Genomic DNA, 16,855 nt, shown 5'->3' with positions numbered 1-16,855 from the left:
GCACAACAGCATCTCCACTACTCCTCCAAGCACTCAGCATCTCCACTACTCCTCAAAGCACTCAGCATCTCCACTACTCCTACAAGCACTCAGCATCTCCTCTGCTCCTCCAAGCACAACAGCATCTCCACTACTCCTCCAAGCACTCAGCATCTCCACTACTCCTCCAAGCACTCAGCATCTCCTCTGCTCCTCCAAGCACAACAGCATCTCCACTCCTCCTCCAAGCACTCAGCATCTCCTCTGCTCCTCCAAGCACTCAGCATCTCCACTACTCCTCCAAGCACTCAGCATCTCCTCTGCTCCTCCAAGCACTCAGCATCTCCTCTGCTCCTCCAAGCACTCAGCATTGTGTCTCTGGAGGAGCAGACGAGATGCTGTTGTGTCTCTGGAGGAGCAGAGAGGCTGAGTGCTTGGAGGATTTAGATTTTTTTTTTTTTTTTTTTTTTTTGTCTGTCTTACAGGTGGTTTGCTGTAGCATAAGATTCATGATTGTCACATGTGAACACTGAAGACAATGTATAGCATTTTTTATTGACTTGCTCACCATTCCAATTAATGTACAGTCTTCTCCATCTAGTAGTTACTCCATGTAATAACAGCGACTATTTAACTCTTTGTGTTTATTGAATATTGACTCTGTGCGCTCACTGTAATTCATGCAAATTACAGCAATTAGAAGTTCACCTTGTATGACTTGGTTTCCAATGAATCTCAAATTGGCACATCTTTCTGTCTTTGAAAGAACAATATTTGAAATCTACAAGGAATTCTACAATTCTAAATTCATACTTTAATAATTACATTAGATGCTATTTGTTTTTGAGCCGTTACTTTGGTGTTAAAGGGTTAGTTCACCCAAAAATTTAAATTCTGTCAGTAATTACTCACCCTCATGTTGTTCCAACCGCGTAAGACCTTCGTTCATCTTCGGAACACAAATTAAGCTATTTTTGATGAAATCTGAGCCATGTTTCACTCCTCCATAGGCTTCTATGTGACCGAAACTTGCTGGCCCAGAAAAGTTATTAAAGAGATCGTTAATACAGTCCAAGTGACTCCAGTGGCTCAATCTTAAGTATATCAAGCGACGAGAATACTTTTTGTGCGCAAAAACAAACAAAAATAACGACTTTATTCCACTATTCATTTCCTTCTCTCTGGACCTCTAGTTGGTTCGCGTAGTGTTTTTGCGCAGCGCGTCTGTGTTACACGTCACCACGTAGGCTCACTATTGGCCGACGCCGGTCATGTGTGTGTTGCGTGATGACGTGCAACACAGACGCGCAGCGCAAAAACACTACGAGGCCCAGAGAGAAGGAAATGAAAAGTGGAATAAAGTCGTTATTTTTGTTTGTTTTTGCGCACAAAAAGTATTCTCGTCGCATGATAAACTTAATGTAGTGCCACTGTAGTTACTTGGACTATTTTAACGATGTTTTAATAACTATTCTGGGCCGGTGAGTTTCGGTCACACTGGAAGCCTATGGAGGAGTCAAAATTCTGTCAGATTTCATCAAAAATATCTTAATTTGTGTTCCGAAGATGAACGAAAGACTTACATGGTTGGAACAACATGAGGGTGAGTAATTACTGACAGAATTTTCATTTTTGGGTGAACTAACCCTTTAATGTAATTGTTACGAACTGCTCCGAGACACGAAGGTAGAGATCCAAATGCAGCTTTAATGAGGGGTAATCCAAAGACGAAATCTAATAAACAGGCAATGGTCGAAACACAGGTAAGCAGTCCAAACAAACAAATAAACAAACCAACAAAACAGGCAGGGACCAGAGGCAAGAGAGTAATCCAGGGAACAAGGCAAGATATCCAAAAAACCAAGAAACAAGAAAACCAGGGAAAAACGCTCAGAGATGCAGTGTAACACAAACAAAACTTCGCCGTGTGTGAATGAGTGAACATGGTATAAATAGGTTGAGACTAACAGGGTGATGAGACACAGGTGAAGAGACACAGGTGAATGCAATCAGAGATGATGAGTCCGGGCAGTGAGTTATGGGAAATGTAGTTAGTGAGTGAATAGGAGAGTCTGGTGTGGAGTGCCCTCTGGTGGTTCTCAAGGGCACTCCAGCTGGTGACCGTTACATAGCCCCCCCTTTAAGGAGCGGATTCCAGACGCTCAAAATTCTCCAGGAGGGAGGTGGAGCGGAGGCGGACCTGGGGGCGGGATGGCGGGCCAGGCCCGTGCAGCGGAAGAGGACCTGAAGACTCCGGCAGGGCGGAAGGCCAGGGCGGAGCAGGCTCTGCAGGCGACCAGGGCGGAGCAGGCTGTGCAGGCGACCAGGGCGGAGCAGGCTGTGCAGGCGACCAGGGCATAGCAGGCTGTGAAGGCGACCAGGGCGGAGCAGGCTGTGCAGGCGACCAGGGCGGAGCAGGCTGTGCAGGCGACCAGGGCGGAGCAGGCTGTGCAGGCGACCAGGGTGGAGACGAGCCTTCAGGCGGCCAGGGAGGAGACGACCTTCCAGGCGACCATGGCACAGGAACAGACACCGGCTCAGGAACAGGAACAGACACAGGGACAGGAACAGACACAGGGACAGGAACAGACACCGGCTCAGCGGAGACCATCTTGTCCGGAGACACTGGTTCGGCGGTGGCCAACTTGTCCGAAGGCACAGGCGTGGTTTCGGCCATCTTGTCCGAAGACACAGGCGTGGTTTCGGCCATCTTGTCCGAAGACACAGGCGTGGAGTCGGCCATCTTGTCCGAAGACACAGGCGTGGAGTCGGCCATCTTGTCCGAAGACACAGGCGTAGAAAGAGGAAGAGGAACCGATTCAGGCTCAGGATCAGATTCAGGCTCAGGAACAGATTCAGTCTCGACTGGACGAGACTCTGGATGGGCGGACGTGACGTGAAGCTCTGGCTCGGCAGGACTGACGTGAAGCTCTGGCTCTGGCTCGGCAGGACTGACGTGAAGCTCTGGCTCTGGCTCGGCAGGACTGACGTGAAGCTCTGGCTCGGCAGGACTGACGTGAAGCTCTGGCTCGGCAGGACTGACGTGAAGCTCTGGCTCGGCATAAGTGACGTGAACAGTCTCTGGATCAGGATCAGCACGCTCTGAGCTTGACGGGACCAGCAGCGAGGGCTTTGAGCTGGGTAGGACCAGCGGCGAAGAGGACTCTGAGCTGGTTAGGACCAGCGATGAAGAGGGCTTTGAACTGGACAGGACCAGCGATGAAGAAGGCTCTGAACTGGACGGAACCAGCGGCGAAGAGGGCTCTGAGCTGGGCAGGACCAGCGGCGAAGAGGGCTCTGAGCTGGACGGAACCAGCGACGAAGAGGGCTCTGTGCTGGACGAGACCAGTGGTGAAGGCTCTAGCTTGGCGGGCATGTCGCTTGCTGTCTCAGGCGCGGCGGGCATGACGCTCTCAGTCTCAGGGGCGGCGGGCATGACGCATACTGCCTTGGCTTCGGCAGATTTGGCGTGAAGTGCGGGCTCGGCTGGACTGGCGTGAAGTGCAGGCTCGGCTGGACTGGCGTGACGTGCAGGCTCGGCTGGACTGGCGTGAAGTGCAGGCTCGGCTGGACTGGCGTGAAGTGCAGGCTCGGCTGGACTGGCGTGAAGTGCAGGCTCTGCCACGGCGGGATGAGGCTCAGGTGTGACTGCGCTGGTGAGCGGTGTTAGCACAGGAGTTGCCAACACTAGAGTGGGCATGACGTGAAGCTCAGGCTCGGCAGATGTGACACCCACAGAAAAAGTTGAGCCACTCAGTTGCAGGGCCAGGTCAACATACTGTTTTAGAGTCCAGCTAGGGTGATAAAGTGGCATTATGGAGCTAAGCGGCTCGGATAGTCCTCCACGAAAAAAGATCATGAGACATAACTCGTCCATACAGGTCAAGTGAGCCAGCTCCAAAAAGTCCATGACGTATACCTCTATTGGTTGGTCTCCCTGACGGAGACGCATGATCTGTGCTGCTGGATTCATGATGGATCTGGGTCTTACTTGGCTGCTGGATCAGTGTTGGCGAAGTTTTCTGTTACGAACTGCTCCGAGACACGAAGGTAGAGATCCAAATGCAGCTTTAATGAGGGGTAATCCAAAGACGAAATCTAATAAACAGGCAATGGTCGAAACACAGGTAAGCAGTCCAAACAAACAAATAAACAAACCAACAAAACAGGCAGGGACCAGAGGCAAGAGAGTAATCCAGGGAACAAGGCAAGATATCCAAAAAACCAAGAAACAAGAAAACCAGGGAAAAACGCTCAGAGATGCAGTGTAACACAAACAAAACTTCGCCGTGTGTGAATGAGTGAACATGGTATAAATAGGTTGAGACTAACAGGGTGATGAGACACAGGTGAAGAGACACAGGTGAATGCAATCAGAGATGATGAGTCCGGGCAGTGAGTTATGGGAAATGTAGTTAGTGAGTGAATAGGAGAGTCTGGTGTGGAGTGCCCTCTGGTGGTTCTCAAGGGCACTCCAGCTGGTGACCGTTACAGTAATAAACAAACAGCAGCAACTGTTTAATTTTTTAAATAAAATTTTTAAAACCACATTGTACCTCAGCTCCCCCTACTTTTTCCATCACCAGCCGCCACTGCTTAATTGGTTCATGATTAGTTCATATCTTCGCTAATCATGAGTTCATGTTGAAATAACTATTGATTCTGGTATAAGAATATGATTATTCATGTACTGTTATTGTAAAGGGTTACCTAAGATATGAGTTTATCCTATTACAGTATTGCTTTGGTTAGAAAACACATGCTAAAATCATAAATATGATCATGTTTTATCAGTGTAATGATTGTTGTCAGAGTGACTTACTGAATTGATCTGGATTCTTTAACCACAGGCATCAGCTTCTGAAGAGCTTCACCTGCTGTATTTTGGCCTCCAATAAACTGTTTTAGATCAAAAACATCCATCTTCTGCTCTGATGTCAGCAACACATAAGCCAGAGCTGACCACTGTGAAGAGGAGAGTTTGGTTCTTCCTATTTCTCCAGATGTCAGATAACGTTGAATCTCCTGCATCAGAGAATCATCACCCAGTTCATTCAGACAGTGGAACAGATTGATGGATCTCTCTGGAGAGTGATTCTTCCTGATCTTCTGTTTGATCTTCTGAACTGTTTTCTCTTTGTTGTAGGAGCATCTTCCAGTCTGTGTCAGTAGTTCTCGTAAGAGAGTCTGATTGGACTCCAATGAGAGACCCAGAAGGAAACGCAGGAAAAGGTCCAGATGTCCATTCTTACTCTGTAAAGCCTCATCCACAGCTCTCTGATGCAGCTTAGATAATGAATATTTCTTCTGGTTTAAGATTTTAGAAAATAAACCTTGTTTAGGTTTGTCAAACACATTTCTGTTCTCATTTGTAAAGTGAATGTGTGCATATAGAGCTGCTAGATGTTCCTGGATGCTCAGATGAATAAAGCAGAAGACTTTCCCCTGATACAATCCCAACTCCTCTCTGAAGATCTGAGTGCACAATCCTGAGTACACTGATGCTTCTGTCACATCAATGCCACACTCTCTCAGGTCTTCCTCATAGAAGATCAGGTTGCCTTTCACAAGCTGCTGGAAAGCCAGTTTCCCCAGTTTGAGAATCATGTCTTCATCTTTCACTCTCTTCTCATAGTCCTTCTCATGTTTGATCTTGGTCTGAATGATCAGGAAGTGTGTGTACATTTGCGCGAGAGTCTTGGGAATCTCTCCTCTCTCTGCTTCACTCAACATCTCCTCTAGAACAGTGGCTGAGATCCAGCAGAACACTGGGATGTGGCACATGATGTGGAGGCTCCTCGAGGACTTCAGGTGTGTGATGATTGTATCAGCCAGACTCTGATCACTGATTCTCTTCCTGAAGTATTCCTCCTTCTGTGTGTCACTGAAGCCTCGTACCTCTGTCACTCGATGGACACACTCAGAGGGGACGAGATCCGCTGCTGCTGGTCTGGAGGTGATCCAGATGAGAGCAGAGGGAAGCAGATTCCCCTCAATGAGGTTCATCAGCAGCTCGTCCACTGAGGCTGATTCAGATATATTACACAGTTTCACTTCGCTCTTAAAGTTTAGAGACAGACGACACTCATCCAGACCATCAAAGATGAACAACACTTTATATTCATCACTGGATATTTCTTTTTCTTTTGTTTCAGGGAAAAATACAATAAGAAGATCTGAAAGACTGAGTGTTTTGTCCTTCATCAAGTTGATCTCTCTGAAAGGAAGTGGAAATATGAGCTGGACGTCCTGATTCTCTTTCCCTTCAGCCCAGTCCACAATGAACTTCTGCACAGAGACTGTTTTCCCAATGCCAGCGACTCCCTTTGTCAGCACAGTTCTGATGGGTTTGTCTTGTCCAGGTAAAGGTCTAAAGATATCATTGCATTTGATCGGTGTGTCCTCTGTTGCTGCTCTCCTGGATTGTGTCTCAATCTGTCTCACCTCATGCTCTTTATTGATCTGTCCACTTTCACTCTCTGTGATGTAGAGCTCTGTGTAGATCTCATTCAGGAGTGTTGGGTTTCCCTGCTTTGCTGTTCCTTCACACAGACACTGAAACTTCTTCAGCAGATCTGATTTGAATCTGCTTTGGACCAGTGAAAGATTGACAGATTAAAATAACAACACTCTCTAATTAAATAATTAGACAATATCACACAAGCAACAGTGCTGTTGGTCTATATATCAGTAAAACTGTTCTTTGGCAGTTTGCACAAGCCTCTAGGAATTGGATATTGATATAAATTTCATTATTTGATTCTGTTCTCAATTCAAATAAATCTGGAAATATTTAAGATACATGTAAATTTTGTAGGGAAAAACCTCTCAACTAATGCAGTAAACTATACAGTGGACCTGCTTCACTTGGATCATTTGTCAGGACTCTCCGGTTTGATCATCAGCCTTTCTGTTGTTTGTTTTGTGTCTTGGATGTCAGTTTCTGTCATTCTGCCATCACAGCTGCACCACATTCTAATCAGTGCTCGCTCTCCTTACACACACACACACACAAACACACACACACACACACACACACACACACACACACACACACACACACCTGTCTCCCATTTTGCATTGATTTTCTCCACTACTTCTGCTTCTCTCTTTCTTTGCTTCACTGTCAGTGTGTCTTGGTTTAACCAGTCTTGTTTGAGTCATGCTTAGCTTACATGCCTTGTCGGTTTATGTAATCTTGTTTTTTCCCTCTGATTTGCCTAGTCCCTGTACTCAATCCTGTTTCGGCTTGCTCACCCGGTTTCGATCTTCTGATCTTGTTTTGGACTATTGCCTTGGCTCTACCCCCGGGGCTGTGGATCTGCCTCTGGTTTTGACCCCTGCCTGTCCCTTGGATTTTACCTCTGTCCCGCCCTTCAATAAATCCGCCCTTCAAATTAGCAACAATGTCCAAATTATTGAATTCAGACAGAATAAATAAACACTATTTATGTTATTTATTTCCATTTTAAATGGACTTGCTCCTATACCTTTATGTAAATGTTTTGTAAGATTACAGGGAAGCAGTAGATCCACTAGAGCGGCTTCTAGTGGAGACTGTAGAGTTATACATTGTAAACATCATTTGTTCAGACTGCTCTCTCAGTGAAAGGTGTAAAATCTTTTAATTCGTTGCCTGATTATTGAACATTTACTGCAAATTATAATTATTTTAAAAAAGCCATAAAATCTTGGTTGATACATCAACAAACTTGTAGTCATGTTTAGTGTATTAGTATTATAAATCTCCTCACCCTGTTCATCTCTTGCTATGTGATACTGGCAAAATTCTCTTGTTTACAGGTTACACCTTTGCTTATATATATTATTGTACTTTGTATGTATGTCTGAATTATGCAGCTAGACTCCGGTGAGATTGATCTATCACCCTTAAACTGACTTTAATAGAACAGAGATAACAGAATAGAGACAAGAATCAACTTGGCTGATTTAACATGAAAATAAATCCCACATGAGTATGCTGAAGAGTGATGAGACTGTCCGAGGATAATGTCATATATCATCTAGCTGTCTACTGTATCTGTGTGTCTTTGGACAGTGTTTAAAGACCCTGAGTGGCTCCAACTACTGTATATCCCGGCACCAGAATATGATAGAGACAACAGATCACTATACCAACCCTGGCAAACACACACAACACCCTGTTATGTGCAGAAAATGAGTCTTCTGTAACATTAAGATCATATGAAGATTGAAGTACCTGAATCCTGGAGAAGAATCTCCATGTCTGAATGTGTGTGTGTCGTCCATGATTCATTCAGTCTTCATGGAGCTGCTCGAGTAAGAGATCAGAAACACTCATTCACACACACTCAAACACAATACATTTCATTTGACATTTTCTTCAGTGTGTTTATGGAGACTAAACAAAATCAGATTTATAATTTATAATCAGTAATTATTACACATTATCAACATTTTACTCCTGGCTTAATTTGATTTGCAATCATGGTAATGAATGAATGAATATTAAGTACTGCATGTGTAATGTCCTTTAATATTTCATGGTTACTTACGTTATTGATCATTTTCATGCGCCACACCGGAAAGGTTACTAAACACCTCAGCCGTTTCTCAACACTTTTTTTTACTGTACTTGTGAAACGTCATCAGTCTCTGCCAAAGTTCCAGTTCAAAGTTCACATTGAAGAACAGAGTTACACTCCAATAGACTTCCATAGGAATTGAGGAATGCGAATGTAACGCGTTCCAGCATTGAACCCCATTCATTTCAGTGTTTCTCAATCACACTTGCTAGTAAGTTGATGAAATGACTGAATTTAATTTATTTAATTTATTTTTTGACATTTTAAAGCATTAGTTGACCTCTCTGGAATCTAGACAGGTATTGTATGAAGGGCGTTATAGTTAATGTTTAGCTATCATTGGACAATAGATAGTTAGACTCTATTTCAGTTAGATAATATGAGTGAGTACAATAAGCAAGATAGTTCTTCTAATTTAAATTTAAGAAAATAGTTTATCTATCATATTTAATATTTATCACATGGGATTGTAAGTAATGTGAGAATATGTGTGTAAAGTGTGTAATATCTGCTCTTTTCTCATGTGAAACTGTGAGGTGTTCTGATGGCGCTGTTCTACAACAAAACACATCTAAATAATCATATTTTTCTCATTTATTTTTTCCTGTATTTAATAATGTAGATCAGCCGAGAAAAATTAAAGCTATTTATTTGCTCTCAGTACATTAAGAGCACATTGCTATAATGACATGGACACACAAACCCCATCTATGTTCCTGGTAGAAAATTCCACTGAAACATCATTAACCTGTTAGCCAGCAACCCCACTTTTGAAAAATCCCCAGAAATGGCATTCGCAAACTAAAACAGATATAGTTCATGAACCCTTTGCACTAAAAGCACAATTATACATTGTTAAAAGCGCTATATAAATGAAGATGACTTGACTAACCTGGATAATCATCATCATTGAGTTGTTAAATGTGCAATATAAGAAATAAACGAGTCTTGAGTGTGAGTGTGTGTTAACCCCCTGAGGTCTACGGTATCGCCGGCGATACCAGCTCGCTTTTTTTTTATTAGTGTAAAAGAAACTCATAAATACTCTGTTGACTTTGATTTTCCATAGGAGTTTCATACATCAATCGATTCTGTTAAATGTGTATTATTTTTGTGTATACTCACAATAAAAACAAAGTATTGTGCTTTTTGCCAAATAAAGAAAAATAAACACGAAGCGAGTTCTGCCTTCTCTCTGCCAGTGTAGTCCATTCTGAAACGCGTCCGAAAATTAACAATAACTAAGCGAATACTCAGTCAAACAGACATACAGACAAACAGGCATGAAGCTTGAATTCTCTTCTTTTAAATGAAGTAATTTATATAAAAAACAAATATTCTCATCTTGTGAAATCTGTATTAAAAGAGAGCGATTCCAGTCGACCTAATTACAGCTAATTCAGATGTAATGTGACTCCGCCCACGGAGAGCGCGCGCTATTCAAACGCAAATGGCTGAGGCAATCCTGTGAACGCCCCCATCAGCTCGAGAAAACACACAAGTTTATTTAGATCATTACCTGTTTACACCGTCTTGCAGCGCTGTGAGGAATAATACTAATGGAAAATGTCCCTCAGAAGTGCGGGTATATCGAGGAGCGAGCTGAGGAATACTAGTAAGTTTTTTCCTTCTCACGTGAATTTCTTCACGTGGGTTTCTGTTTATGAATGGATAAACGGCAGAGATGCGCGCTGTTTACCACAGCTGGCAAAGACAGTTTAAATTTAAATCGCGTGTGTGAATGAATGATGATGTTTTAGCAAACTGCATTGCTATACTGAGATAAGTAAACATCGACTGAATGTTGAAATAAAATGTAGGCTATTTGTATTATAAGCAAGGTATTAAACTGCAAATTAACAATATGCCCTAATATTTCATGAAAACAACGTTACAGTCAGACGAAATATGAAAGACAACATTTTGTTGACTAGATTTGGGTACAGTTTTTACTGTAGAATATACTGCCACATCAAATAAGCTTTTGTTTAGCAATTTCTATAGGCCTATATAAAATACTATTTTTGTCAAAAATAAAGTCATCAACTAAGATGTTAGCTGTTCCAATGTTGGTTATATTCAAACTAATGAATACAAAGATAAAATGTAGGCCTATAATCATTTTTTTTACAAAGAAAGAGTACACTTGAAATATTGTTGAAATTGTAATTATTGTTGTAATTGTAACCGTTTTAATAAAATAGCAAAACATATTTACAAGATAGATGTAAGCAAAATCTTAAATGGTCAATATAAGTCTTCTTCTAAATATATCTTTTGTCCTTCATGCATTGTGGCTCAGTCAGTGTCACACCTGAGTGAATGGCTAATTATGCAGAGTGGGTGTATTCTAAGGTGTAAACCACTCCTCGTTCACGCCCCCCTCGCATATTGGCTTTCCAAGCAAAACCTGTTTTACATCAATTTAAATCAATGTATGGTTTTATGTGAACGATAAAGCAAGACTATTTTCACATAATTTGGAAGAAAAAACTATAGGCGACGATATCCATTAGTCAAAAGTCTTATTGCCACATATTTAGTATGTGTTTTGTGGCCTTATTTCAAAAACTTTAATTTTTAGTTTTTTCGATAACCACGCATAAACATTATTCTCTCAAAAATGAAAACATGTACATACATGTGGCTCACATATTATTGTAGTCCTGTTTGTGCTATATAGAGTGAATTTACACCTTTGCCATTAATATGTTTATAAGCAACTGAAAAAAGCACAAATGTCAGAGCATGTCAGAACACCCCCAGGGCCAAAAAAACCGCTCAGACTCCAGAGGGTTAATTGGACTGTGCAACATGATGTTTAGGTCTGAAGATTTCTCTCAGCTCATATGAATACAGCATGTGTTCGATAGTCAGAGAAAACAACTTTCAAAAAGATTTGCAGAACAATAGGAATGATTATTTTGCAGTTTTCACAAATTATTCAGAAGATGCTCTTCTGTTTATTTCTTTCTTTATGTTATTCTGTTATTCTGTTATTAAAGCACTTTTATGCAAAAAAAGATCTGATCATAGATAACTAGATCTGGATATGGAAGGATATATCCTTGTCCACCATTGTGCTGAACAACATTAAATAAAAGGTTCTGATAAAAGACCAAAACAGATAAACATTCAACAGCATGCTGTACATCCGCCATACAAGAAAAAGCACGTATTTAGATGCTTACATCAGCTCCATTTAGACTCAGGAGTCATAAACCTTCCCAGAGAGACATAGGTTTTGCTTTGAAAAGCGATTCTGTTGTTACTGTTCTAATAACCCCTTCAGACCTGAATTATGTTTTAGGTTTCTGAAAAATATAAAAGTACATTTTCCCAGCTCATGAGGCTTCTATAAATGAGACCAAATAAAAAAAAATAAAAAAATGTTTGGCTTTAATTGTAATTTTTTTTGTCCATTTCAATGGACGTCAGGTCAAAACAGGTGTACTTCACAAAAATTTACCAACATAAAATTAAATAATAAACATAAATTTTTTTAGTATATACTTAAAGCTTTTTCTCAAGGTCAAAAACCTTTCAACAGTATACCATTTCAACTATAATTTTGAGGTTTTTGTTTTACAGATTGCACATTGTTTGTAACAAACTAATTATCTTAGAATCAATCAATAAGGTCATGTTAGAGTCATTTTTTTTGCGCATCTTTCTTTTTTTAGATCAAGATCTTGAACATTACAACATTTCAACTTTAATTGTAAGGTTTTTGCTTTATAGATCGCACATTTGTTTATTCATAACAAAATAAACCTAGGAATCAATCAACGCATTCATGTTAGAGTAATTTACTGTGTGCATCTTTGAAACAATTTCTCTGTTAACGATTTTCTTGTATTTCTACAGTACATTACTGGCAGCACAGTTGCCATGCATGATGCATGTATTTCGATTTCCAGTAACTGTACTGTAATTCACTTTACAGTACACAAGATCAGTACTGTAAACTATAAAATAGTACTTAACTGTATTTGTACTGTATTTCGTCATTTGATCTGCTTTTGCTGTAATTAATTATACGGTATTGTACTGTAATATCTATATTGATACATTACTGATAAATATTATAATTTTCAAAATAATTACTAATAATGATAATATTATATCATAATAATATAATATGTAGTTATTAGGAAATATAGGCTATAGTAGGAAAAAATATGGAAATCAATGGCTATACTGTCAACTGTCTAGTTACTGACATTCTTCAAAATATCTTCTTTTGTGTTCAGCAGAATAAAGAAACTCATACAGATTTGGAACAACATGAGGATGAGTAAGTGATGACAAATATCATTTTTGGGTGTACTATACCTATAAAGGGATAGTTCACCCAAAAATTTAAATTGGCCCATGATTTACTCACCCTCAAGCCATCCTAGGTGTATAATGTTTCCAAGCTTTATAATGGCAGTGAATGGTTGTTTCTGTTTTGAAAGTCCATAAAAGTGCACCCATCCATGATAAAAGTGCTCTATGCGGCTCTTGGGGGTAAATAAAGGCCTTCTGAAGCGAAGCGATGCGTTTGTGTAAGAAAAATAATTCATTTTCAAGTTAGGCTTTAGATTTATGTCAAATCCGTATGTTTCGTTTGGCCGGAAGCTAGTCATTTTACTTTATAAAATTTTAAATACGGATATTTTTCTTACATCTCCATCTTCCTCATCATCACTCCACATAAAGTCAACATCTGAGATACTTCCATCAGCTATATGTTCAAGCACTTCAAGAACTATATTCTGCATATGAAAAAGTTTAAAAAATGTATCGGTACTGTGATATAGATTTTTTATATAAGAAATTTCAATCAGCATTACTGGACTTCAATTACTGGAATGTGATTTCAGTAACAGGCTTTTGAACCCACTGTCCATTCTAATGGACAGACAAATTTGAAAAAATCCTGATTTAAAATTTGCAATTCTACAATCCATTTTTAACTTTAATTAATAAGTTCAATCTTTCTATTTTACATACAAACTATGAAATACTGGCAAACATATCAAAAAATGTAAATAAAACCATAGAAAATGTTGCTTGCTTCTGTGTTTGGAGTGAAGTGCTGACATGCTAAAAAAAGGGGGGTTGACATGTGATGTCCATTGTAATGGACGCAGGGTCTGAATGGGATAAAAAGTGGTATATAGCAAAAGCCCAGTCGGCCCAGTATGCCCACATCTGACACTCGTGGAGTGATGATCTGACCCTCGTAACACATGTAATGAAGCACTTTGACACTCCACTCCTGTTTGCCAGATCTGGACCACAAGTAGGCCATAGCAATGCCACAAGCAAATTAATCAGAACTGGTCCTTATTTAGGCCATAAAATCTGTGTATATTAGAGTGATCTTATAGCCTCAACAAGCCTGTTAAACAGAATCACTGAAGGAAAAAAGAGAACAGTAAAAAGAGATGAAACACAAGAACTACAACTGACTTCCAGTCACAGCCTTAGATGAAATCAACTGAAGAGAAAAGAAGACATTAAATCTCTCCAGATCTCAGCAGAAGAGGATTAAACAACTCCACAAACAGCATTACCAGCTTCACTTATTACTAACCAGTTTGACTTTATTTCTGGCATTTGTCTACAAAGTGCATCATCAGTGAATAAATGAGGCATTTGAATGAATGAGGCATTTATATAACGCTTTCATATGTACTACTGTACACCTAAAGCGCTTTACAATCATATCAGGGGATCTCTCCTCAACCACCACCAGTGTGCAGCATCCTCACTTGGAGGATTTATATTCCATTTATAGCAATATCTTCAGTATTACTCAGAAGTCTAGTTTCAAATATAATTCTTTTGAAGTGATGGTATTTTCTGTGACGTTATCTAGTGTAAGTGATAAATCCTGTTTAACATTTGTGCTGGCTACTGTATACAGGACACCAGGGCACCATACAGATTTTATCAAAGAATTTGTTGATTTTCTATCAGAGTTAGTACTGGCTGCAGATAAAGTCCTAATTGTTGGTGATTTTAATATCCATGTAGATAATGAAAAAGACGAATTGGGATTAGCATTTACAGACATTCTAAACTCTATTGGAGTTAGACAACACGTATCAGGACTCACTCGTTGTCGTAATCATACTTTAGATCTAATATTGTCACATGGAATCAATGTTGATGCCGTTGAAAATCTGCAGCAGAGCGATGAAATCTCAGATCATTATTTAATCTCATGGAAACTAGTTAAGGAAACATACACAATTTTGAGGCTTGAATTGAGGAACTGATTAGCCTGATAAATTTAAGGAAAAAGGGCTACCTATTTATTTTTGGAGAATTAGCTCAATTATGTGGTTTTATTTAGAGACACCATTGTTTGTTCCCAGCATGCTTTGCACATGGCTGGAAATGGAGAGTAAATCTTGAAATTAAGTGTTATTTCATGTGTTTTTGAGTACAGGGAAACATCTGTTAATGTTTAATGTTCAGTTATGTTTGACATTTGAAAGAGTTTCTATTATGTTAAAGTTTCCATTCGTTACCATTGTGCAGAGGAGCTTATGGTTAGGTTGTGAATAACTGCGTTTATCAATAATCTGAAGCATGTTGTTTTGTTCACTGAGCAATAACTCTGCTAATGATAATGAAGTAGTTCATTGGGTTGAAGTTAATTTGGTTGAAGATTTCCTTGTTTGACTTTGGATGAAGGATTGGATCACTCTGTAAAGTTACACAACCACGTGTGTGTGTGATGATCACTGTGGGTTTGTGTCTGTTGATTCTGTTGAATGTGATTGTGTCTGTAGAGGCTCTTTATTCTCCATCAGCTGATCCAGAGAAGGTCAGACTAACATCTAGAACCTGTAAGTGAAACACAGACAGTCAAATGTGTGCAACATTATTGCATTATCAACTTTAGAACAACTAAAAGAAACTACTTAGATGATAAAGTGAGAGATTATAATATAATACTGTACGATTGTTAAAGCTGTTTTTAAACATTCAAATTTTGATTTTGCTTCTAAGTCACCATGAATGATGACCCTTGACCCTTATCTATAATCCTGTATGACTGTCCTCTTTCTGTGACACTGGGTCAGGTTTATTTATGATAAAGAAACTATAGTGATAAATATTTACCATTATATTTTATTGCAATTGACATTCTCTCAAAATACATAATTTAGGGATTAAAAAACAGTGATGAAAGCAAAATATTGAATTGTTTGAAATAAAAAGAAACTTGAAGATATTTAATTGTTGCTATAAACTATTATAAAAATAAATTAACTAATCAAACTCTTATTAAACATGTTTATAGTGAGTAATTCACCATCACAAGGAAAGAAAATTAAGAAGAAACTAAATTAACTTTCAATTAAAATATGAACAGTTTTAATTATCACTACTCACCAAAGCTTCTTCAGTTTATAATGTGGATCCACCATCAGATCAGAGAGCGGCTTTACATCTGAGTCTATTAGATTATTCCATGACAGATCCAGTTTTCTCAGGTGTGAGGGGTTTGATCTCAGAGCTGAAGTCAGAGCAGCACAACCTTCATCTGTAACACCGCAATACCACAACCTGTAGAGAACAATGACACTCTTCAGTCTCTCAGTTTAGGAAACACTGATACAAATGATATGATATATATGAATTTCTCCTCAACAGATTTATAAATGAAAGAACTTGTCACCTCTTCAGGACATCCAATCATGTTTTTGACTTGTAAAACTATCAAAAGTAAAATGACCTCAGAAGCTTTGGAAAGAATCCACTGAAGATTAAACATCCTTTTCAGTTACTTGATGGTAAACTTTTTGTATATATTATTTTTGTATATCATTGATTATTCACCACAGGAGAAATACAGACGACGTTGAGAGTTTTATAAAATCTTACCACAGATTCTCCAGTTTACAGCGAGGATCCTGCAGTATATCAGAAAGCTGCTTGACTCCAGAATCTCCTATTTTATTCCTTGACAGACTCAGTTTTCTCAGGTGTGAGGGGTTTGATCTCAGCGCTGAAGTCAGAGCAGCACAACCTTTATCTGTAACACCACAACCAATCAACCTGTTGAGAACAATGACCCTCTTCAGTCTCTCAGTTCAGGATCTACAGCTCAGATAAGCAGGAACTTCACAATCAGAGACTTAATCCACAGCACCATTAACAGGTCCAGTCTAAGGCTCAGACCCGCTTCTACAAACTGCTTGAGCGGGTTAGTTTCCATTTGATATAAATTGCAAGAATATTCGATAACACTTTATTTAACAGTGTCCACTTTTTTTATTTATTTTTTATGCAAGTACCCAAAA

General features: G+C 39.7%; 1 protein-coding gene and 1 long non-coding RNA gene across 2 annotated transcripts in view; both read right to left on the bottom strand.

Annotated features, from left to right (window-relative positions):
- The window catches only part of LOC309511314 (uncharacterized protein), an 85,701-nt gene that overhangs the window by 35,152 nt on the left and 33,694 nt on the right, over nucleotides 1–16,855 (bottom strand). Inside the window, exon 13 of the mRNA XM_082186419.1 lies at nucleotides 16,437–16,610. Coding sequence (XP_082042545.1) covers nucleotides 16,437–16,610 — 174 coding nt within the window. The remainder of the gene's footprint in view (nucleotides 1–16,436; nucleotides 16,611–16,855) is intronic.
- LOC309511449 lies at nucleotides 7,836–8,973 on the bottom strand. The gene is made up of 3 exons (XR_014210631.1): nucleotides 8,517–8,973; nucleotides 8,201–8,272; nucleotides 7,836–7,878 (listed from the first exon to the last, which is right to left on the bottom strand). It is a non-coding gene; the product is annotated as an uncharacterized lncRNA (long non-coding RNA).

Source organism: Leuciscus leuciscus (assembly GCF_965113295.1).
Source record: "Leuciscus leuciscus genome assembly, chromosome: 12".
NCBI classification, from domain to species: domain Eukaryota; kingdom Metazoa; phylum Chordata; class Actinopteri; order Cypriniformes; family Leuciscidae; genus Leuciscus; species Leuciscus leuciscus.
Note: the sequence above shows the minus strand (reverse complement) of the source record. Positions and strands in the feature narration are given on the sequence as shown.